The 24,705-nt window shown below is 38.5% G+C and overlaps 2 protein-coding genes and 1 long non-coding RNA gene across 5 annotated transcripts; all 3 read left to right on the top strand.

Moving 5' to 3' along the window:
• Positions 1–568: 568 nt before the first annotated feature.
• LOC128518430 (uncharacterized) lies at positions 569–1,307 on the top strand. Its single transcript, XR_008357725.1, has 2 exons — positions 569–808; positions 1,211–1,307. It is a non-coding gene; the product is annotated as an uncharacterized LOC128518430 (long non-coding RNA).
• Positions 1,308–10,051: 8,744 nt separating this feature from the next.
• LOC128518392 (zinc finger protein 883-like) lies at positions 10,052–16,580 on the top strand. Of its 2 annotated transcripts, none has more exons than XM_053491477.1 (2): positions 10,052–11,165; positions 15,483–16,580. In XM_053491477.1, exons 1-2 carry the CDS (start codon positions 10,068–10,070, stop codon positions 16,407–16,409), a joined length of 2,025 nt encoding a protein of 674 aa, XP_053347452.1. In that variant the 5' UTR covers positions 10,052–10,067; the 3' UTR covers positions 16,410–16,580. The 2 variants fall into 2 exon arrangements, with proteins under 2 accessions (XP_053347452.1, XP_053347460.1); XM_053491485.1 differs by having other exon boundaries at positions 10,054–11,178; positions 15,436–16,580.
• Positions 16,581–19,829: 3,249 nt separating this feature from the next.
• Positions 19,830–23,393, top strand: LOC128518326 (zinc finger protein 239-like). 2 transcript variants are annotated; one of them, XM_053491391.1, is made up of 2 exons: positions 19,830–19,964; positions 21,520–23,392. In XM_053491391.1, exon 2 carries the CDS (start codon positions 21,534–21,536, stop codon positions 22,539–22,541), a length of 1,008 nt encoding a protein of 335 aa, XP_053347366.1. In that variant the 5' UTR covers positions 19,830–19,964; positions 21,520–21,533; the 3' UTR covers positions 22,542–23,392. The 2 variants fall into 2 exon arrangements, with proteins under 2 accessions (XP_053347366.1, XP_053347374.1); XM_053491399.1 differs by having other exon boundaries at positions 19,848–19,953; positions 21,520–23,393.
• Positions 23,394–24,705: the final 1,312 nt, after the last annotated feature.

Genomic DNA, 24,705 nt, shown 5'->3' with positions numbered 1-24,705 from the left:
GTGGGGGCACCTATGGGGCGAATGGGCGTGGACACTCACAGCCAGGGGCGAGATTTTGCTGCTGGCGAGCAGGTGTGGGTGTGTTCCTCCGGAAGGAGAAGGAGGGGGCTCTCGGCCGGGCGTGTGTCTCACTGGGTGGGCCCCTGTGCGGTAATAGCTCGGCTCTCCGATGTCATCTACCGGGTGCGGTTGGCGGGGCGGGTACGAGTTTTGCTCCACCGGGACCGTCTTGCGCCTTACCAGCCGCACTCCGATGAAACATCGAACTCTGTGGAGGCCGGACCGCCTCAGGACTATGTTCGCGTTCATCCCTCACCTGCCAAAGGACGCCGGCGTTCCATTGTTTCTGTAAAATGCCTTTTCAAATATGAATCTATAAGCAAGCTAATATAATTATGCTAAGCGCTAGCTTACTAAAAGAGCTAAGATAGCAGCAACTATTGCTAATTATCCCTGAGCTGCTCCTGTCATGTGCTAAATGTTACAGATGGTTAACAAATTGTTGTATTTAGTTTATTGGAGCTCCTGAGTGCCATATAATGTATCCTGCTGTATAATGTAGTGGTTTTATCATAGCTAGAGATCTTCTGAATAGTTAGTTATGTGCTTACACAATGTATGTAACAGTCAAGAAAAGGGGCTTTTGTTCAGGTTCTATCTATTCTATTATAAAGTCATTAAATATATGTTTATACTCCTTATAATATGTATGATTGTGTGCTTTTCTTCTCACAGTGAACTGTGTGTAAATCATCAACTGCCTGTGTATCAGCTGATTTCTACACCAGCTTTACATCCTGAGCAGAAGGTGAGTGCTCAGAAGTATTTACCTCTCTTTTCAAGAACACCACTGAGCACATCTTAATCAGGGGACAGGGACACATTTCTCTTCATGGACATGATGTGTGTGTTAATGAATGGTGGAGATGGGGCCAAATTTTGCAGCAATCCTTAATAGCAAAACCAAATAATTGGTTTTAATACACAGCATTACTAAAAGCTTGCATTCTATGAAATTTTGTGTGCCTGCCTGTCTGCGTGTGTCAAACTGATGTCATATGATGTCAAACATCATGAAGTGATATTAACTTGCTTATAAACCCATATGTGGATGTATATTACAGAGATGCCATGGAGCTGCATAGTAACACCATGAAGTCTTTTTACTAGACACTTATAATAACATGTCTTTATTTCTCCCCTGTTGTAGATTGTCGTGGAGAGGACGGACCCTTGATGCTCTGCCTTTTTGCACCAACAATACATACATGTATTTTATTAATTTGTAAATAAAGTCTTTAATATAATTTATAGTTAAGTATTTATTTCTAGTTTGCTAATTATTTAGCAAAACAGTTAAAGTGCATGTAAAGCATTGCTGCAAATGACACTGAATAGAATCAGATGTTACTCCACTCTGTGTGAGGGTACAGGCTTATATACAGTATGTGATTTTAGCATCAATCATGTTTTTCTGTGTCCACAGTGTAGTCCCTTGAACATCTAATACTTTGTACACGGTGGAAGACCATGCATCTTGAATTTTGTTTCAGCCAGGTGGTCTGTGTCGCCGGTACACATGTTGTCCACTCTCTACAGCTGGGCAATATATGTCCTCTGCATGCTGCCTTGCTCTTTCCGCAGCCTTCCTTTCTGCATATTCCTTTGCTCAAATATGAGCATCTCTGAGACTCCTGGTGTACTTTTAGCCAGTCAGGTTTGTCATCTGTTTCGGGCTCCTGGCCCAGCAATGCATCAACGACTTCAACGAATGAACATCAACGAATGAATCTGACTTCACAAGCAGCACCCTCAAAGCACTGGCAGGAGGTAAGTATCCCAAGGCGAACTTTAGGGGTAGCCAAACATCACTTTGGGAAATGTTGACCACTTGGACGGGAAACAGTTGACTTCGGGGTGACACTAAGGTGGGCATGGGGATCAATCCACCTGGCATGCTCCCGGGTTCTAGCAGTAGCCAACCACTGGTGTCAGGGGCCCTCTTGCTTACTCTGGCATTAACTGTAGCTACAGAGGATGCTGGTACATGGGTTTTGCCCTTGCCACTAACTCTGGCCGCCGACATCATTTTTACCAGTTCAACTTCCTGCACATAAGTGAAGGCTTCCCGCCACACAGAGTCCAGCTTTCCTCCCAAAGTGGTGTCGAACTCAGTCAATGCAAGCTGTCTGCATCTCTGGATAATATTCATGCCTATAATACCCAGGGAAGTTGAATCTGACTCTGCAGAATCCCCGTCTCGAACTATCAGAAACCCACACTCGGGTATAGTTAGCTTCATCACTTGAATGTCCAATTCAACATACCCCAAGTATGGCAGGGGTAGCTTGCTGGCTGCGGTAATTCTTAGCCATTTGGAGGTGCAGTGAAGGTCCTTATCTTCTCCGTGGAGGTTTTCTTTAAAGAAACTTTCGGTTAGGGTACTCACATTACTTCCTGTGTCTAGCAGACATCTAACTTGGACCCCACCAATGTGAACATAAACTTCAGGGCACTGGCCAACTGCACGCTCCAAGAAACGCTCTTTTGTTAGTGTACTACATCCGGAGCCTTATGGTGTTCCTCGCATTGCTCAGCTCACAGCAATGGATTGTAAAGGAATGCTAAAGGTCTCCAAAAAATGCATTAATTTTCTTTTGAACAGTTGATATTGAGATGTTTCTGCTACTTCTGCTCTGTAAAGACTTCATAACGCCTCTAATCTGAGGTGCTGTTAATTGGTCATTTTTCAGGCTGATAACTCTAAATGAACTTCTCGTCTGCGGCAGAGGTATGTTTTGGTCTCTCCCTCCTGGGACGGCCTTCATGAGAGCCAGTTTCATTATGGTGCTTGACGGATTTTGCAAATGCACTCGACAATACTGTTCTTGCAAGAACTATTACAGAAAGGCTGACCTCTGTGTCTTAAAATAACAACTAACTGTTGTTTTTGTTGTTGTTACGTAATTACCTAATTCCATATGTGTTATTTTATAGTTTTGAAATCCCCAGTATTGTTGTAGAATGTAGAAAATAAATCTTCTTCTTCTTCTTCTTCTTTGTCTTTCGGCTGTTCCCTTTCAGGGGTCGCCACAGCGAATCATTTGCCAATGTAGAATGTAGAAAATAAATCACTTAACAAAAACAAAGAAATTTGCAAGTGACCCCAAACCTTTGAACGGTAGTGTATATAAACAATTATATAGGACCTTCAGTGCTGTTGAAGGTCCACTCTCATGCCTACATTTAAAAACAGAGAAAGAGCTTATTGATTAACAAAAAGCTAATAGACAGACTGGGGCTTACAGTCATTCATTTACAGTCTGTCAGTATAAATAGAAAGAGACTTTTGTGCTAAACATCACTTTCACTGAGATAATCCTGAGGTAAGTTAAAGTGAAACTGGTTAGGAATAAGTTAGTGACTTTCTCCCAAATGAATCTCTGTGTCAGATGTAATTGTGTAAGTGCTGATAACTGGATTTACCCTTCAAATAAATTAATCAACTATTTGTTCTAACTAATTATTTTACTTTCTGGTTTTTTTGGTTTTGTATTTTGGCATTGACACATGACATTTAGTGGTCAGTAAACATCAGTTTATTCCTAAATAGTTTTGTCATTTTAGTGTGTTTAGTATCATTCTTTACTATTCTCCAATAAAATTCATTTTTTATTCAGTTGTGTGATTAGCACAGGTATATCTGAGGTGAACCATCAGATTGTTTATTTATTTTTATTGTGAAAGGTGAAAACTAAAGCCAGAAACCATGTCGTCCTGTTCTTTCCTGCTGGTTCTTCTGGGTCTTTTTTGCCTTCAGTCCTTCACAATGGCACAGAGTAAGATGTTCATCTTATTGTAAATGAGTAATTAAATTAGTATGGCATGCACTTGTTTAATTATATTTTATTGATTGTAACTTGGTGCATTTTTGGTGCATCAGATCCCATGGGCAACTACATCTTTGGTTGCCAGGTGATCAGCAGTTGCAGTTTTTTAAAAGTTGCAAGTCAGAACTATGAATCAGCCTTGTGTCTGAACTGGGGCACATCAATCTCTTTGACATCAAAACATTAAGCACTGTCCTGCTCATCCTGCACTGCCAATTTTTTAGACAACTGACTCACAGATTTTATTAAATGCTTGCATTTAGCTTGAAATAAAATAATAATAATAATAATGAAATATTTTGATACAGATGCAAATGGAGCATCAGGTTGCTGTTGGGAATTTCACAAAAGACCGTTCCCTGCATCAAACATTGTCTCGTATGAGGAAACAAGATCTGACTGTTTTATTCCTGGAGTCATGTATGTTTTCAATCTTGTTTCTCCTTGTGTGTGTGTGTGTGTGTGTGTGTGTGTGTGTGTGTGTGTGTGTGTGTGTGTGTGTGTGTGTGTGTGTTAATCATTTAACATATCACATGGAGAGTTTGAATATTCAATTGATATGACCCATATCTTTTTTTGCTTTGCAGTTTTACAACAAAGAGGGGTTTTCGCTTCTGTGCGGACCCAGAGGATGACTGGGTGAAGCAGATTATCAAAAGTAAAACCTTAGCATAGATGACAAATGTGAATGACAAATTAAAACATCTGTCCATGAAAAATCTTAATTTTGCAGAAATCAATTTGGTGTTGTGTGTAACAGGACAAAGGTTTGTTAAACACACATCTGTTGCTGCATGTGCTGATCTACTGATTAGCAAAAATTAAAGCACATTAATAACTCATCGTCTCGTGGCTATTCCAAGACTTCTCTTTAACAACTAGCATAAATGTGCAAGGTTTAGACATGTTAAGACAAATTATATCACATGTTTCTATTTATTTAAGGTAAATTATCAGAGTTAGACTCAGAGTTAGGCTTCACTCATTAGAAGTACAAGAACAATCATTTATATTGGCAAATTAATAAGTAAACTAAATTATGTATGTACAACACTTATTTGTATTCAGTGATGTTGAAGGGTCGTAGTGCACTTTTTACTTTATATACAATACTTTGCAAAAGTCTTAGGCACCCTGTGTTTTTATTAAAAAGTTATATAGATTTTGATTTTCTGTTATAATTTCATTACTTTTTACTAAGTACAAAAACATTTCTAATTTTCAAACATCAATATTCCACCTGAAAATTACAAAGGAAAGCAGCATATTACATGGAATACTTTTTGACAACTGAATAAATAAATAAATAATCTTCTGGATTTTTCCTTTATTTATTTTTAAGGCATCCTAGCTCTACAGAATTTGTGTGCATGTCTCTAAGAATTGTGAGCTGAATCCATCCAGAGGTGGAAAGTAAATAATTACTTGCATTCATTTACTCGCATTACTGTAATTGAGTAGATTTTTTGTGTACTTGTACTTTTTAAAGTAGTTTTTAAAATCTGTAATTTTACTTTTAAAAATAAATAAATGAAAATGAAAAATAATACAACGGGGAAGGAAAAACAATTACACCCTGGAAACCAAGAACGATGGAGACGGACAAAACAGTTGGCAGTGATGCAGACTTTTATTTATTTTTGTGTTTGTGTACATAGAGCTGATGTGGTTTGCCAAAAAGGTATTTTTTATCCAGAATCTTTGTGGCTTGTTCATATGCATTTTGTCAATTTTCTGTTTTTTTATGATATGCTTTCAACAGTGGAGTCCTCTTCGCTCGCCTTCTATTAAGTCCATTTTGCCTCTTTGGTTATTATTGTCTTATCCATCTCTTCCATTTGTCATTTTCCAAGACCATCTCCTTACCTGTTATATGGTAAGGAGGTGTCTGACTGATCGAATGGGTTTATTCTCACTCTATTTTCATCCTTATCATAGATGAACATAAACTTCCTTAGATGACGAAAGAAGAATTTCAATAAGACATATGAATCTGTATTGAGAGGTAGTGTTTTTTGGTAGAGTTAATATTTTTATTTTCTTGTGGGAGGAAAAGTTACAACTAGTTTCTTGATCAACTTAAAACTAGTTATCATATTTTGGATTTTATAGTAAACATGAATAAACAGGACAGAAGATAGAACAATCGGACAAGGCAAGTGCAAAGGTTTCTGTGGGTGTCTTCCACAAACATTATGATTAATAGTGTGAATTTCAAAATGTTCATAGAAATGTTGAAAAAAAAAATAGTTTTTTTCTTTACATTTAAAAGTTCAGCCCAAATTCTTGAAATCCTGTCTTTATGTTTATTCTACAAAATCTCGTGCAGACATTAGTCATTAACAACTCCAACCCTGCCTACTAAAAGGTGTTTAAACAACTGTACAAAACAAAGCTTAACATTGTAAACCTAAATCTTTATTTAAAAAACTGAGAATTTTCTGATAAAACACATGAATTGTTGAAAACAGAGAAAAAAAAACTCCTTTTCCCAGTCTTTATGGATGTCATTGTATATCGCCCACAAATCACTTTATTTATTTATTTTTATAGTGACAGTTTTTTGGGGTTTTACATTAAGTTCTGTTTTTCTTTCCTCCCTAGTTATACATGAACTCTTGATACTCAAAAATAATTCCAGTACACCAGATACTATCACAAGCTCTTGACAAATAAACAACAACCTTCACCCTTGATTATTTTGTGGAAAGAGTTTAGTGTTCTAGTGCGCATAATGTGGAGGAGTTTTAATCAAAAAGAGTTTTATTTTTCAATAAACACCAAGAAATTCACATTGGTAAAATGTGTGTACAGTGGAAAAAGGTTTAGTCTTCAAGATCATCTCAGAACACACCTACGAATTCACCTACTGTAGGAGAGAACCCATATCAGCGTTCACGGTATGGGGAAAATTCTATTAAAAAGAGTTTTTCCTCATAGAAACTATTTATATGTATCCAGTGTGTTAGAGGTTTTACTCAGAGGGTAATCTCAAAACTCATCAACACATCCTGTTCATGTGGGAAAGAAGCCATATCACTAAGCTCAATCAATGTGGCCTTGTTTTAAAAACAAGTATGCATACACAGTAAGTGTATTCACAGACTTAAAATGTATGAAAATATTTTCAGAATCATTATAGAACAAAGTGCAGTAATTAACACCCATAAAGAAGATGAAGACCTGCACGCTCAGAAAACAGATTGGATCACCCCTATATGTTCTTGCAATTCACTCCCGTGTCCTGACTTATTTGGAATGTGTTGCAAGCAACAAATAGAAGAATAATCATCCAGTAAAAAAATGTTTTTAGTACAAACTTTGTGATGTTTCTTTTATAGGTTTTCATTTTTATGTCAGTACAAAAGCCATTTATGATTTCCAAACATTAGTATTCCAGCAAAAAACATTTCAAAAATAAGATAAAGGAAAATATCTGTAGACACACAAGAAAGCAACATATTATGTAAAAGAGCACTTTACCTGCAAAAAGAAAAACAAAAGCTTCTGGGTTTTGCTGCATGACAAAAAAGAAGCACGTGTAATAAAAATACTTGGAAGAACTGTTTATGAACCATTATTGTCTTTGTTTTATTAATTACTGTTTAATGATTTTTCATTTATTTATTTAGGCAGCACGGCGGCCTTGGACCTCCTGGTTCCAGGTTTGATTCCCGCCTCAGAGTCTGTGTGCATGGAGTTTGTATGTGATTCTCATCCAGAGATGTGCAGATTAGACTAATTAACGTTCCCAAATTGCCCGTAGTGTGTGAAGGCATGTGTGAGTGTAGCACAACAGTCACCATTTGCCTGCACAGTCCCTAGTTGGACTACAGAGATTTTTAGAGGGGTGTATTTGTAAGATTTTGGAGCATTTACATTTAAGGTGTGAAAAGCTTTTATATAATTTTATTTGTATTTTTCTTTTTCCTAACATAATATCTTATAACGGATATTTTCTTATCGTTCTCAAACCATTTTTTGTGTCAATTTTAATATGACTATATACTGCTTGCTACAATTAAAATGGTTCTTTAAATATGTAATGCAATACTTAAATGGCCGGGAAATATTGGAATAAGTATAACCAGTGTTGAAATATGAATATTTGAGTAATTAAACATCCTAGGCAAATTTTTTAAAATGGGCTTCATGTTAAAATATAAAAGATTTAGTCATCAGAATTCCAACAATATATTCAAATGGATATAGATTTAATAATTAATTTCACATAGCTTCACAAATGTTAAATATGTGCACCGCCATCTCAGTAAAATTTAGAATTATTTGAGCAAAAATTGGCTATGTTGTTAGACTATGAAATTGTCATTTTTTTAGTACCCCTTGTATTTTTTTTATAATTAGACAAAAATAAGAAAAAAAAAAAATATATATATATATATATATATATATATATATATATATATATATATATATATATATATATAACCAAAATTTAAAATAATGTATATAGAACAAAATATAATTTAAAGAAAGATAAAACTACATTAAAATACTGAATGTTATTAAAAGTCTTATGTACAGTGTGTGCAGTTTTATGAAGCAAAACTTACAAACTTTGTTTTTTGTGTTCTGTGTATTATTTATTTATTCATTCATTTATTTATATGTTTTAATAATATGCTGCTTTCTTTTATGGCCTTATAAAGATTTTCATGTATTTATTTATTTATTTACTGATTGATTGATTGATTGATTAATTAATTGATTGATTGATTGATTGATTGATTGATTGATTGATTGATTTTATTTGATAGAATGCTTGTTAATCAGAAATTATTTTTTTCCTACCAACTTAAGCGTGAGGTTATAAAATAAACTTGCATAACACAGTTTGTACCAATTAACACAAGTGGTATAAAACTTTTTGCCCAATACTGTACTGTATATACAGTAGAGCAGCTAATGTTTGCTCTCAGTCCAGACCAGCAGGTGGCAGTAAAACACCTCCTCTGTGAAATCACCTCAGCTCCATGAAGAGGATTTGTTTACCTCCCAGATGGACATGTACTGGAGCTCATCACCTCCACACCAATACCCTGTCAGCCTGGGGATTCACACTGCAGCACTTCTGTCCAGGTGCTGATAATAACGTTAGTGTCTGATGGGGATTCATGTCCTTACATCCAGAAGTGAGTTAAAGTGAAACTGGTCAGAAATCTGGTTCTGAATGGATCTCTACTTCATGTTTATTAGGGTTTAGTGATGAGAAATGGCTCTAAGCTTTGGGAAAAAAGAAAGAAATCAGTAAGTATATAAATGTGTTATTTACATTCTGATAACTAGCATTGACTAAGGATTTATTATCTTCATCTAAATGTTACACAACAGCACAGAAACTGTTTATGGCTTGTTTACATCATTGTTCAGAAATAGCTGTGCTGGATAGATCAATAGATTGAAAGATCGAACAAACGAACAAGGTAACTTTATTAATCCTCAAGGGACATTATAAATCAGTACAAGAAAAGAGGGTCAAATAAAATATATTCATTTAAAAAAATAATAAAAAATTTTATATCGTATACTGTTGACGAAGTGCAGTCATGTCGGTAGTAGACCTGCACACTGATTAAAGTTGAAAAGTTGCCTATATAAGAAGTTGCAATAATAAGAATATACTGTTTCTATGTACATAATGATTGTATAAGGGGTGGTCATAAAATTGTTATTATTGCTAAGGAAAAACAATGTAATGTAATGTAACTGGTCATGAGCTTAGTTCTTCTCTGCATATCCTCCACCTGAGGCCACACACTTCTCCAAATGATGGGTGAGCTGGTAGAGAGCTTTGATACCATCTTTTTAGCCACGACTCTAGTCTGATCTAATAGAAGAGTTGAGAAGGTTAACATTGTTTCTGTCACACTTGACACTTTTCTTCACCCATTCCAACCTGCCTGCCCATGCCTCTTCACCTCCTTTCCACACTCTCCATTGCTCTGTATTGTTGTTGACCCTAGATGCCTAAAAATATGAAGAGATCATTTTAGTCAATATTAATAATAAAAGGAGCAGCCCACCACTTCGTCCATACTGTATGCACCGATATCGTGTTCGTCACAATGTCTTTTGGGTGAAAAACTAGTATCACGCCTACTATTTTAAAATGTATAAGCATGGCTTTAAATATGTCTTTTTTTTGCTAAATTAACAATGGAAACATGTTTCGTGAGACCTGATTGGTTAAAACAATTTGCTCATTTTAGTGTTTTATATTCTTTACATTACATTCTTTTTCTCTCCCCAGAGATGAATAATAACGTGATGCCCGCAAGAGACTCTGGTAGTCAAAAAAACACTGATATTATTTGTGCAATGACCGGTGAGGTACGAGTGCAAACTGACCTTCACCACTGCTCAGACTGTGGGAAGAGTTTTTCTCATTGGAGTATGCTCCAAAGACACCGGCGTGTTCACACAGGAGAGAAGCCGTACAATTGCTCAGATTGTGGGAAGAGTTTCTCACAGCTCATCACTCTCCAGTTACACCAGCGTGTTCACACTGGGGAGAAGCCGTACGACTGCTCGACGTGTGGAAAGCGCTTTGCCCGGCTGAGCAACTTCCACCAACATCGAAGAATCCACACAGGAGAGAAACCGTTTATCTGTGTTCAGTGTGGGGCGAAATTTACTCACAAGGGCAACCTCAGAACACACCAGCGCATCCATACTGGAGAGAAGCCCTATCACTGCTCGGAGTGTGGAAAGAGTTTCGCGGATGTTAGTAATTTCCTACAACATCAACGAACCCACACAGTAGAAAAGTCTTTTCACTGCTCACAATGTGGAAAGAGTTTTAATTTGCAGCGTACTCTCCAACACCACCAGTACCTTCACACTGGAGAAAAACCGTACCACTGCTCGCAATGCGGGAAAAGTTTCAATCATAAGAGGACTCTCACACGACATCACAGTATCCATTCAGGAGAGAAGCCGTACCGCTGCTCGCAGTGCGGGAAGAGTTTTAACCGGGAGAGTAATTTCCAAACGCACCAGCGCATCCACACCGGAGAGAAACCGTACAGCTGCTCACACTGTGGAAAGAGTTTTAACCAACACGGTGCCCTCAAAGCACACCAGCGCATTCACACAGGAGAAAGGCCGTATCGCTGCTCAGAGTGCGGGAAGTGTTTTAATCAGAAGGACACTCTAAGACATCACCAGCACATTCACACTGGAGAGAGGCCGTACCAGTGCTCAGAGTGCGGGAGGAGTTTCACTCACCCGAGTACGCTCCAAAGACACCGGCGTGTTCACACGAGAGATGATTTCCCTCAGTGCTGAAGGGTTTTGCACGAATCTGAACAATTTAAATGATATAAGTACATACAGTATATACTAGATAAAAAAAATATATATATGAAATTTGATGTTTGAAGACACCTTAACATGTGCCAAAAAGGAGTCTTAAAAACAGAATTTAGTAAAATGTGTTTATTTATCTTTGTACAGATCTTTACGCCCGATAGATGCATCAGGGAACTTGCCTGTAATAAGTACATTAAATACACTAATACACTAAATCTATATATTTTTTTCCATAAAATATATTAGGTGAGGAAAAATGTGGCTTGGAGAAAATGCTCAGGAGGCAATCTACCCCTACAATATACTACCACAACAGCTACCATCACCAGCACCACACTGCAACTAGTTCTACCACCACGTTTACTATTACTAATGCTACCTCTAAACAACCTTCAATACCACTACTAGGACCTCGAAGGGCAGGAGTAACTCAGTGCTTATGGTGTTGTACTACTGATCAGAAGGTCCCAGGTTCAAACCCCACCATCGCTGAGTTACCACTGTTGGACAAGTGAGCATGGCCCTTAACCCACAACTGCAAAGATGTGTAATGAAATAAAATGTTAGACACTCTGAACAAGATCATCTACCAAATGCCATAAATTGATTGCTACTACTAATCTTATTTGACTTTTTGCAGATGGGACATAATAGGCATTTAAAAGTTTGGGGGACGTACATGTACAGTAGATGTCGGTAAATAATCTTCACCTCAACCCCCACTGGTTAATTCTCACAAAGTTCACGATAATCAACGAATCAACAATTACAAACTTGAAACAACTTGTGTCCTGTTGGAGGACTGTTCTGTAAAATGGTTAAAATGAACACCATAATCATTAACCTGATCAGCTGATAAGTGATGTAAATGTTTCTCTTTAAAACACTAAATTGTTTGGTATGGCTCATGAAACACATGTATCTACAAAAAAGTGTTAATTGTCAAAAATATTTACGGCAGTCAACATGACATTCGTCTATACCGCATTATCTTGTATTCTGGGTTGCAGGGGCTGGGATCCTATCCCAGGAGACTTAGGACACGAGGCGGGTAACCCCTGGATGGGGTGCCAATTCAACACAGGGCACACACACTATGGGCAATTTGGAAATGTCAATTAGCCTAATCTTTAGACTCTGCAAACAAGACAATTTAACATGAAATGGCATTATAAATGCTCCAGAGTATTGTCTACAGCTCTTAATAACATGTTGAAACCCTGATTACCTTCCACAATGAAAAAGGTTTACTAGAAATTTTGTCAAGAACACATGGTGTGAAATCAAGTATTGTTTATTCTCACCCTGTATATTAATGGACTGCAAAGTCCCAAAGGTTTAAGTTTATGCATTTGAAAATTAGCATTATGTAGGTCTATAATCTATAACAATAATAGCTCTTATGTAGGTCTATTAATACTTTGCTGCACCCCTATTGCCGCACACCACCATTGTATCATGGAACAATTGTTGTGATTGCGCTGAGATCACATGGGGTAAGTAAAAGGGGTTTTACCAGTCTCATGGGGCCCTTATTAAAAAAGTGTCCCACAATACATGAGATCACCTGAAGGCACAGGTTGGATGCTGTGATAAATATCAGCATTGGAGATTTCTAGTGAAACATTAATGCAGTAAATAAGATGATTTTCTGATAACACTTCAGGGTTTCATAGATGGCGGTAAAACACAATGTCAATTTCTTCTTAAATTAACCACTAATTTACAAGTTAATATACTATATGTCTTATCACACCATTCGAACACCATAGGCGTCTTACAATTGTGTAAATTAAAAAGTATGCATATGGGGGAAATCTGAAATATATTCAATGGAAATGTGGGATATCTGGAATGAAAGTCTAAATGTAATATAAAATAAACTGTAGAGGGAATATGTGATTTAAAGTTCTACATTAAATTAATTCTGTACTTGACGTTTGTACTTTATACCTGACTCAGGCAGAGGTTTTCGTATTGTTAATTCTGCTGTGGTTTATGCTAACTAGTTCTCTCTGGCGGATAATCAGTAGTTTCAGTCTGTAAAGGTGGGAAATGTGGGCAGAGCTTACCAGGATATAGTGTAGGCTTTGTGTAATATGGGTTTGAAATAAGGGACAGGCTTAATGTTCATCCTGTATAACAATGTGAGGATCATGAACAGATTTTAGATCAATTCACAAGTATGTCTTTGACTGAAACACGGCCCAGTAGGGGGCAGTAAACCAGGGTTTAGATGTGAAACCACCAGAGAAGAAGAATACAGTTGGGTTCTCCTCCGTCTGCAGTAATAACAGAAGAAGAGAGGAGAGGAGAAATCTGCTGATTTTTAAATCCAGAGGTGAGTTAAAGTGAATCAGTTACTGACTGGATCCTAAATGGATCTCTGCTCCATATGGAATAAAGTCTAGTGCTGATCACTGGGTTTAAACCTGATGAATAATTCAGATGAGATTCTCACTGCTGTCTATATATATTTTTTTTCAGTTGCTTTATTTTGGTTGTTTGTAAAACTGATTAATGTAAAAGTTTGGAGTTTGAATCTATCAATTGGAAATCGGATTAGTTTGGCAGCGAGGTAGAGGGTTCGATTCCCACCTTGTGTCTGTGTGCATGGAGCTTGCATGTTCTCCCCATGCTTGGTGGATTCCCTCTGGCTACTCCGGTTTCCAAACACATGCAGACTAAGCTAATTGCCTTGCAATGGATTGGCATCCCATCCAGGGTGTACCCCTCCTTGAGCCCTAAGTCTCCTGGGATAGGCTCCAGGCCCCCTGTGACACTGTATACAGGATAAGCATTATAGAAGATGAATCAATAGATGGATTTCTTCATTAATCACATAATGCAAATTAAACAATATCAACAAGTTGAACAGTACAGTATAAAAAAAAATCCTATCAACAGCCAATTGAATAGGCTCAGGCAGATGTAATCCTAATACTGTATATGCCCATCTTATATTCTTATCTTGCTAAGCTGCTCTCCTTAAATCAATAAAAAAATAAAGATCCAATTACATTTGTAATCCTCGAATATAACTTTGATAACTCATTTAAAAACCAGCACATTTTTACATTCATTTTAGCATAATTCTTTGGTTGGGGAATCAATTGTGGCTCAATTAGTTAAGGCTGTGTAGATTACTGGGTTATTGATAGGAAGGTCGAGGGTTCGAGCCCCAGCACCACCTAGTTGCCACTGTTGAGCAAGGCCCATAACCTTCTCTGTGCTAGGGGGCGCTGTATCCTGTCTGACCCCAGCTTCATAACTGGGATATGTGAAAAGTAACTTTATCATTATTATCATTAATTAACCTCAATGATGGAGCAATATTTCATTTGAATCCTTGTTTGTTTTCAAATTTACATCCTTATATTATAAAAAAAAAAAAACTTGTACAGAATCTGGGCATAATTTGGATTTTGCTCTGAACAAGAATTGCATTATTTTATAATAAACCAAATCATTAAACTTAATAATGTGTTGTAAGTTATGAAACAGTATATAGCATCAGTATAGTTGTAGTAACCCACCTTGTTTATAGGACATACAGTAGAACTATTGAGTTTCTTTTTCATTTTAAAGGTCGACCTCCACAATTCAACCCAATGAGATAATAATAAAGTACAAGTACAAGAAATTACAAAGCATTAACATTTATTACATCTCTGGATTTGCACAGGGGTGGCTCTGTGGTTCATGTGTTCAACTGCTGACCAGGAGATCTCTGGTTCGAGAGATCTCATCACTGTTCAGCCCTTGAGCAAGGACCGTCACCATGAAGTGATCAGATACAATTGGGCAAAGAGCTGGCAGCCCGACCCTGTAAATAAATGTGATAGAAATGGCATATGTATATCGGTTGCGTTGTGTAGATGTGTACAAAAAAACTACATAAAAAATGGGTACTGTTACGAAAAGCACACAAATCTAGTTAACCTTACATTAAGACATTTTGGGACGTTTTCATCATTAAATATACACTATCCTTAGTGTCCAAACTTTTAATTGGCGGTGTATATGTACTGTATTTGTTTTAGACACAAGCCTGGTGCACACCATAGTCTCTTTACAGAACACAATACTGTCCTATACATTTCTTTTTACTTCTTAGACATCCACGAAACCATGATGCCTACAAAAGACTTCAGTAAACATCAAACGACCTCAGTTGCACCTGATCCTGTCAGCAGTTCCTCAAAAGTGAAAAAAAAACTTTACATTTGCTCAAATTGTGGAAAGAGCTGTGCTTCCCAGAGTAAACTCCAAATCCACCAGCGCACTCACACCGGAGAGAAGCCGTATCACTGCTCGGAGTGTGGGAAACGGTTTAACTGCAAAAGCGCTCTCCGACGACACCATCGCGTTCACACTGGAGAGAAACCCTATCAGTGCTTGCAGTGTGGGAAGAGCTTTAACTGCACATCTACTCTCGGAAGACACCAGCGCATTCACACAGGAGAGAAGCCGTATCAGTGCTCAGACTGCGAGAAGAGTTTTCCTCGACTGAGCTCTTTACAAGAACACCAACGGATTCACACCGGAGAGAAACCGTTCGTCTGCTTACAGTGCGGGAGGCGTTTTTCTCAGAGGGGTAATCTCAGAACACACCTGAGACTTCATACGGGAGAGAAGCCGTATCGCTGCTCGCAGTGTGGAGAGAGCTTTAAACACAAGACAACTTTCCAGGAACACCAGACTGTTCACTCAGGAGAGAGGCTGTATCATTGCTCACAGTGTGGAAAGAGTTTTAACCGAGAGAGTCATTTTCAAATACACCAGAACGTTCACACTGGAGAGAAGCCGTATCTCTGCTCAGGATGTGGGAAGAGCTTCTCTCGACCAACTACTCTCCGAAACCATCAGCGTATTCATACCGGACAGAAGCCCTATCAGTGTTCACATTGTGGAAAGAGCTTTACTCAACAAAGTACTCTTCAAAACCACCAGCGCGTTCACACGGGACAGAAGCCGTATCACTGTCTGCAGTGCGGGAAGAGATTCGGTCTGTCGAACGCTCTCCAAAGACACCAACGCACTCACACTGGGGAGAAGCCGCATCGCTGCTCACACTGTGGAAAGAGTTTCAATCAAAGAAGTCATCTCCGAACACACCAGCGTATTCACAGGCGGACGGTTTGGAAAAAGATTTGCCGTCAAGGGACTCCTGAGGATGCTCTATAGAGGACAGATCAAAAAGTGTTGTGTGTGTGCTTTTCTTACTATATTATTGTACCTCTCCAGGTTTTAGTTTTTGGACTGATTGAACTTGAAATCTGTTGGATGCATTAATTGATACTGATGGCTCTGGATATATGTGATTCTGTAAAAGTAAATATAAAAGCTGCTTAACTGCTGACAATGTTGTATGGGTGGTAACTATGTTAGTAATTCATCAGTAAATTCACACGAGAGAGACGCTGTGCTGCTGCTGAGAAGTAGTGCTGATGAGAACATACCTGTAGTAGGCACTGAGGTCAAGGCTGTGCTTAAATGTTTATAGAAGAAAACATATCTGTATAATAATTCTAAGCCTTCAGAAATCACTCAGACTGGGGCTAATTCATTGAGTGCAAAATCATTGTATTTTGAGAGTTGTATACCTTTTGGTTTTAAACTTAGTTTTTGATATATTTCCTTTAGGGTTTGTCACTTTGATCCTAGAAAATTAACACATTGTATCATTTGATCTGTAAGATCTTGCCAAGATGTTGTACAACAGCTGCAGAAGCATACCTAATTGAGCTTTGGACCGGGACTGCATGCCTGCTCGAGCTGGGTTGTATTTTGCCCAAGCACTCAACTGCGGTGACCTGGCAGTGACGGGCCTCTAACCTACATCCCTCTAAACAGCAACCCTAACCCCAACCTTCAACACATGCCCTTTTTTTAACTGTTTATAACCTTTTAGAAAAGTTTTCTCAAAGTTTACAAGAACTGTGATGCTTCTGAAACGTCAGACACAATTACAACTTAAATAATCAAGTAAATTCCATAAAATGGTTTTGTATGGTGAGACAGGCAATGGTGAAATTGAGTTTGGAGGTAGGATTCTGGTTGGCCTGGTTGGTAGGTATCAAATGAAAACCTTTCACATAATTTAAAAGCTTACTTATTTGGTAGGTTGTTGCTTCACAAACCAACAACCTACCAAATGCGTACTGAACCTTTTCTCAAACAGGTAGTCTCCTCTCTCTTACCAAGGGATGTGGAGGACGACTTCTGAGTCACGTGAAGACAGGCAACCATGTCACATCAAACTGCTCCCCGTCAGGGGTCAGGGGTAGCATAAGACATTCAGATGAAAATAATATCTACCCCTTTCTCATGCAGGGACTCAAAGATGCTCATGAATGGTCAAGTCCTTATATTAAAGCTTAAGTTCTTAAATTCAGTCACATTGGGATTTCTTCATTTAAAATAGATTGAGATGACATACAGTACAGAGGCACAATTATGTACAAATACTTATGGGCCACATTATTTGGTGTATTTATCATTTAGAGTTTTCCTTCTGATTTTTCTCTCATAGACAGCTCCCTGGTCTTAATTCTCTTTAACAACAAACGCTTGCTTAGAGCCTCAGCCAAGAAACCAATGGCAGTTACATGTTCCAATATTTGTGATCATTTTAAAGTAGTGTATAAGTGTAGTGGTTAGCACTGTTGTCGTGCACCCCCAGGTATGCTTCCTGTCTCTGTGTGCATGGAGTTTGCATGTTCTCCCCGTACTTAGTGGGTTTTCCTCTGGGTACTTCTGTTTCCACCCACAGTCCAAAGACCTGCAGATTAGGCTAACTGGCGTTTGCAAATTGCCCGTTTTGTGTGAATAAGAGGTTTAGTGTGTGTACTGTATATGTCCGCCCTGCGATGGATTGGCACCCTGTCCAGTCTCCTGGGATATTACCCCAAATGAAATATCTAAATATCAGTAAATTACAGCTGATATTCTGATCATTTCACATTGATATTTTGATTCCAGCCTCAAATGTATTCAGGGTAAAGCAGAAACATTTTAAGATTAAGATTTAACATTTCACTTATTACACTAATCAAAAAATTAATTTGGAGAGGAGGCAGTAGAGTTTCTGACTAGTTTGTTTAACAAGATCTTGGAGAGTGAGAGGATTCCAAAGGAATGGAGGAGAAGTGTATCGGTGCCGATTTTTAAGAACAAGGGAGATGTGCAGAGCTGCGGCAATTACAGAGGTATAAAGCTTCATTGTATGGCTCATTAGCTGTGGGAAAGAGTAGTGGAAGCTAGGTTAAGGGCAGAGGTGAGCGTTGGAAAGCAGAAATATGGTTTTATGCCCAGAAAGAGTACATCAGATGCAGTATTTGGTTTAAGGATGCTGGTGAAGAAGTACAGAGAAGGTAATAAAGAGTTGCATTGTGTCTTTGTAGATTTAGAAAAAGCGTACGATAGGGTGCCAAGAGAGGAGCTGTGGTGTTGTGTGAGGAAGTTTGGAGTGGCAGAGAAGTATGTTAGAGTGGTGCAGGACATGTATGAGAGTGCTAAGACAGTGGTAAGATGTGCTGTAGATGTGAAAGAGGAGTTCAAGGTGGAGGTGGGTCAGCATCAAGGATCGTCTCTAAGCCCCTTTTTGTTTGCTCTGGTAATGGACAGGATGACAGATGAGGTTAAACAGGAGTCTCCATTGGACTATGATGTTTGCAGATGACATTGTGCTTTGTAGCGAGAGCAGGAAACAGGTGAAGAAAAATTTGGAGAGGTGGAAGTATGCTCTGGAAAGCAGAGGCATGAAGGTTAGCCACAGCAAGACGCAATACATGTGTGTGAATGAGAGGGAATTAAGAGGAACGGTGAGGCTACAGGGAGCAGAGGTAAAGAAGGTTCAGGATTTTAAGTACTTAGGGTCAACAGTCCAGAGCAATGGAGAGTGTTCAAAGGAGGTGAATAGGTGGGTACAGGCAGGTTGGAATGGGTGGAGAAAAGTGTCAGGTGTTTTGTGTAACAAAATACTGTAGTATCAGTGAGAATAAAAGTAAAGGTGTACAGGACAGTGGTGAGACCAGCGTGGCTCTACGGCTTAAAGACAGTGGCACTGAAGAAAAAACAGGAGGCAGAGTTGGAGGTAGCAGAGCTTAAGATGTTAAGGTTCTCTTTGGGAGTGACAAGGATGGATAGGAATGAGTTCATCAGAGGGACAACCCATGTTAGATGTTTTGGAGATAAAGTCAGAGAGGCCAGACTGAGGTGGTTTGGACATGTTCAGAGTAGAGATTGTGAATATATCGGTAGAAGGATGCTGAGGTTGGAACTGCCAGGCAGGAGATCTAGAGGAAGACCAAAGAGGAGATTCATGGATGCAGTGAGGGAGGACATGAAGTTAGTTGGTGTAAGAGAAGAGGATGCAGAGGATAGGTTTAGATGAAGGCAGATAATTCGCTGTGGCGACCCCTGAAAGGGAACAGCTGAAAGACAAAGAAGAAGAAAAATTAATTTGGAAAAATTTGGAACAAAGCTGATTCTGTAGGTCATGGATCTTTAACTGCTTTGTCCATCTTCCAGTCCAGGAGGTGGTGTTAAAACTTCACTACGAGACAAAGGAGAAGAAAAACTGTTTTGTTCCGCATATGAGCATGAAGTTAACCAGCTGAGCTGAAATCATCTCTACATACAGCTGTTTCCACAGAGACTGGTCAATCTGATCGAATTAAAAATAATAATAAAGAAGGAAGGAGATAAAAAATCTGCTGATCTTTAGGTAATCCTGAGGTAAGTTAAAGTAAAACTGGTTACTGACCGGATTTCTACTTCAGATGAAATAGTATCTAGTTCCTAATAACTGTGTTTAACTTTAACTTTAAAAATATTGCATTATTCCATTTTTGATCTATTTATAAAAGAAGGTTTTTTAGGGAGGTTTTACACAATTCATAAAATAAGAATAATACAAATTTTCACGATGTTGAACGACTTTTTTGTTAGTTACTTAAAAGGAAAAGATCTATACAATATATTGCGCTTTGTAAAGCTTTTATTATTATTATTATTATTATTATTATTATTATACAGTACTGTGCTAAAGTCTCAGGCAACATACTATAATAAGACTTTTGACAGTACTGTATATATGAGGGTGAGTCAGAAATTATCCGCACTCCGATTAGATTAAAACTTCTGTTGGCCACACTGTCTCATCAGCACTTTCTGTTCAAGGCTCCTGTCTTTCCAGTCAGTGCTGTGCAGGTGTGAACGTGTTACATTACTTTATTTCTAATTGTGGTGCGAGCAGAAATGAAAGCCCCGCTTGTGATTTGCACAAAAAAAGAGCAGCATGCAGTGATTCATAGCTCTTTTGTGGTCTGAGGGTGTACTTGGTGTCGAAACAACTTACAGAAGAGTATGAACAGAAGTGATTAGATTTCTGCAAACAAAATTTGAATGAGAGAATATGAAAGCTTGTTGACAGATGGATGGTATTGAACAGCCAGGAGATTATGTTGAAAAATTATATATTTGTTTTTTCTAAAAGTTAATTAAAATACTTTTTACAGCCAGGGTGCAAATAATTTTCAACTTACCCTTATACTCATAATCAATTAATATTTCTAGTAAAAATGTAAATTACCTAAATGCATTGGACTCCCTGCACATTCTATTCTGAATCACAACATGATGAAAAATGTGCTAAATGTATTATAAGTTTAATGTGAAGAAAAACAAATATTAGTCTGTTCAAAATAATAGCAGTGTGGAGTTCAATTAGAGAGGTAAATTATTCTTAAAAAAACAGGCGTCAAACAAGTTCCCCTTATTTAAGGATAAATGGGGAAAAGGTTGTCCTGTGCATGAAAGCAAGATTGTCCTTTTTGGGTCTAGAGGCCGCAGACAATTAGTCAGGCCCCCAAACACTGAATTTAAGCCACAGTACACTGTGAAGACAGTGAAGCATGGAGGCACACGCATCATGATTTGGGGATGCTTCTCGTGGTATTGGGCCTATAAATTACATTGAAGGGTATCATGGATTAATCTAAGTACATCAGAATACTTAAAGAGGTCATGTTGCCTTATGCCGAAGAGGAAATGCCCCTGAAATGGGTGTTTTAACAAGACAACGATCCCAGACACACCAGTAAGCGAGCATCTTGGTTTCAGACCAACAAGATTAATGTTATGGAGTGCTGTCCAATGCACTTATGTGATTTAAATTAAAAGTTATTATATGGATATGGAGCTTTACTCACTTTTTTTCAACACACTGCTATTATTTTGAACACCACTGTATATATGCTATTGAGTTTGATTATTATTATTTTTTCCCTAGACATACACGGAAACATGACGCCAACAGGAGACTCCAGTAGCCATCATACCGATTCCAGTACATCTGATCCTCTTAGCAATTCTTCACAAATAAAGAAAGAACTTCACACTCGCTCAGACCAAGGAAAGACTATTACTTCTTCGAATAAACTCCAAACCGAAAAGCGCACAGACTCATCAGAGAAGCCGTATCACTGCTCAGAGTGTGGGAAGCGTTTCAGTTACATGACCTCTATACGAGCACACCGGCTCATCCACACAGGAGAGAAACCGTTCGTCTGCTCACAGTGCGGGAGAAGTTTCAGACAGAAGGGTAATCTCACAGCACACCAACGGCTTCACACCAAAGAGATGCCGTATCGCTGCTCAGAGTGCGGAGAGAGCTTTAAACATAGGTCGACTTTACAGGAACATCAGACCGTTCACTCGGGGAAGATGCTCTATTGTTGCTCGCTGTGCGGAAAAGGTTTTAACAGAGAAAGCAATTTTGTAAGACACCAGCACGTTCATACAGGGGAGAAATCACATCACTGTTTACAATGTAAAAAGAGCTTTAGTCTGTTAAGTACTCTCCAACGACATCAGCGTGTTCACACAGGAGAGAAGCCGTATCACTGCTCTGAGTGCGGGAGGAGTTTTAAGTACAAGACGACTCTTAAGGAGCATCAGAGCATTCATTCAGGAGAGAGGCTTCATTATTGCTCGATGTGCGGAAAGGGTTTTAATCGAGAGAGTCAAGTTCGAAGACACCAGAGCGTTCATACAGGAGAGAAAACGTATCACTGTTTACCATGTGGAAGGAGCTTCAGTCTGTTAAGTAGTCTCCAACAACACGAACGCGTCCACAATGGAGATAAGCCGCATCGCTGCTCCCAGTGCGGAAAGTGTTTTAGTCTGTCAAGTAGTCTCAAACGACACCAGCGCGTTCACACAGGAGAGAAGCCATTTCGCTGCTCACAGTGTGGGCAGGGCTTTGACCTGTCGAAAGCTCTCCGAAAACACCAACTCATTCACGCAGCATAGGAGCCATATCACTTTTCGGATTGTCAAGAAGTCAAAGTTGTCTCAAAGTTAACATCAAGTTACTTACCCTTACATGTTGGTAATTCAGTGCAACTTTCTTAAAGATCCAAATTGTGTTTGCGGATATCCAAACGCTTCTGCATACGCTCTTCAGTGAGTTGTTTTGGCACCAGGTACACCCCCAGACCACAAAAAAATCTAATCACTGCACGCTGCTTTTCTTTCGTGCAAAGCACAAGTGGCGCATACATTTTCGCAGTTGATGAACTGATGTAATGTGTTTCAAAAATGAACCGATGTAACTCACTGCACAACGGAAAGCGCTGATAAGACCGTGTGACTTTATTATAAGTGCGGACTCAGTAAACATAATTTGATGAAGCAATATCAGTATTTGATGTGACCATGCTTTAAGGACCCTTTTAGTCTCAGGTACAATTTACCTTTTATATGAAATTTAGTGATTGTTGTTTGTGCTGCTTTATTTTCTGGCATAGAAATATTTTTCTATAGTGTTCAATTTTGTTTTGGAATACTAATGGTTGTAAATCAGAAATGCTTTTTGTGCTTAAAAATGCTAATAAAAGTGCTAAAAACATACACACACACAGGGTACCTTAGACTTTTGCACTGTACTCTGTTGGCATATTTATAAAAGTGTGTCACTTATATGTATTATATTGATCAAAATACATAATTATAGTATTAATATGATGGATTAAACATGCAGTAACACTAACTTTACTGAAAGTGGTACGAATAAATAACATAATATGTCATAGTAATGGCTTACAAGTGTATAGTTAAGACAAATAGGAAAGAAGTATAAGGAAAACACATTTAAGACTTAGTGCTGACATGAAGGCCAGGGGTAGCTCAGTGGTTAAGGCATTGGACTACGGTTCGGAAGATCCCAGGTTCAAACCCCACAACCACCAAGTTGCCACTGTTGGGCCCTTGAGCAAGGCCCTTAACCCTCAACTGCTCAGATGTATAATGAAATAAAAATGTAAGTCGCTCTGGATAAGAGCGTCTGCCAAAATGCCTAAATGTAAATGAAGGGAAATTTTAGGGCAGTATGACAGGAAGAATGTAGCTATATAAAGCAATGGTTTACAGCTGACATAGCAAATTCTCCCTAGTCTACTGTTAAAGCATAAGACTAACTTCCCCTTCGAATTGCTCAACAGCAAAAGATTTTTTGTGGGGAAATGCTGTGCAAAGATCGCTGAACTTCTTTCTTTTTAATTCGATCCAATTCAATTTTATTTGTATAAAATTTTACAGTGGTTATTGTTGCAAAGCACCTTTACAGAATCAAAAGAAAATTACGAATGTGTATGAATGAGAATGATCAGATCGTCCCTGATGAACAAGCAGAAGAGAGAAAAATCGTCCTGCGATTTAGAAATAGGAAGAAACCTTAAGAGGAACCAGACTCAACAGGAAACCCATCCTCATCTGGGTGATAACGGCTAGCAGGGATTGATCTGCAGTCACACTGTGTGTTAGGAGGCTGGAAGTTCAGTATAACAGGAGATGTGTTTAAGTTAATATGGAGTCCAGTTCATTGTTAGAGGCTCAGATACAAAACTGTAGGAAATTTCAGTCCTGAACTATGAGCCTTCGGAGTCACCAGCTAAGACCAGGACCGACTTCATGGTAAAGTGGACCCATCCCCAGTCACACACATCCCAAACAGACTACATGGGGCCTCCATGTAACGAGATCTTCAACCAGAAGCGAGACACCAGGATGAGTCAGACAGGTCCAGAGGGCAGAGGGGGTCTGGATCACTGGCAGCTCAGGAGTGACATGTGTAGCTCGACAGAGAGAGATGAGATGAGAGAGAACTTCTGCATTTTTTCTAGACATGGTTGCACTCACTAGTTCATCTCTTCTTTTTAAAAAAAAAAAAAAAAACCCAGTTGTTGATTTGGACTTTTAAAGTTTCTGAACCACACTGCAAAGAATTTGGACAGCCAAGTGTTTACATTAGCATTTCTAATAAAGATACTTTAATAGGTTTTTTCATTCTGTTCCTTAGCTTGTCCCCCATAGACAGCTATGATATTTTATCCATTTTAACCACAAATCCAAATTTTTACAGGCGAAGCCCAGGGCTGAAGTGGTAAGTAACATGTCTGACTGTAAATATCAAAAA

This window comes from Clarias gariepinus, chromosome 1 (assembly GCF_024256425.1).
Source record: "Clarias gariepinus isolate MV-2021 ecotype Netherlands chromosome 1, CGAR_prim_01v2, whole genome shotgun sequence".
Taxonomy (NCBI): domain Eukaryota; kingdom Metazoa; phylum Chordata; class Actinopteri; order Siluriformes; family Clariidae; genus Clarias; species Clarias gariepinus.
This window is presented reverse-complemented; position numbering and strand designations above follow the sequence as displayed.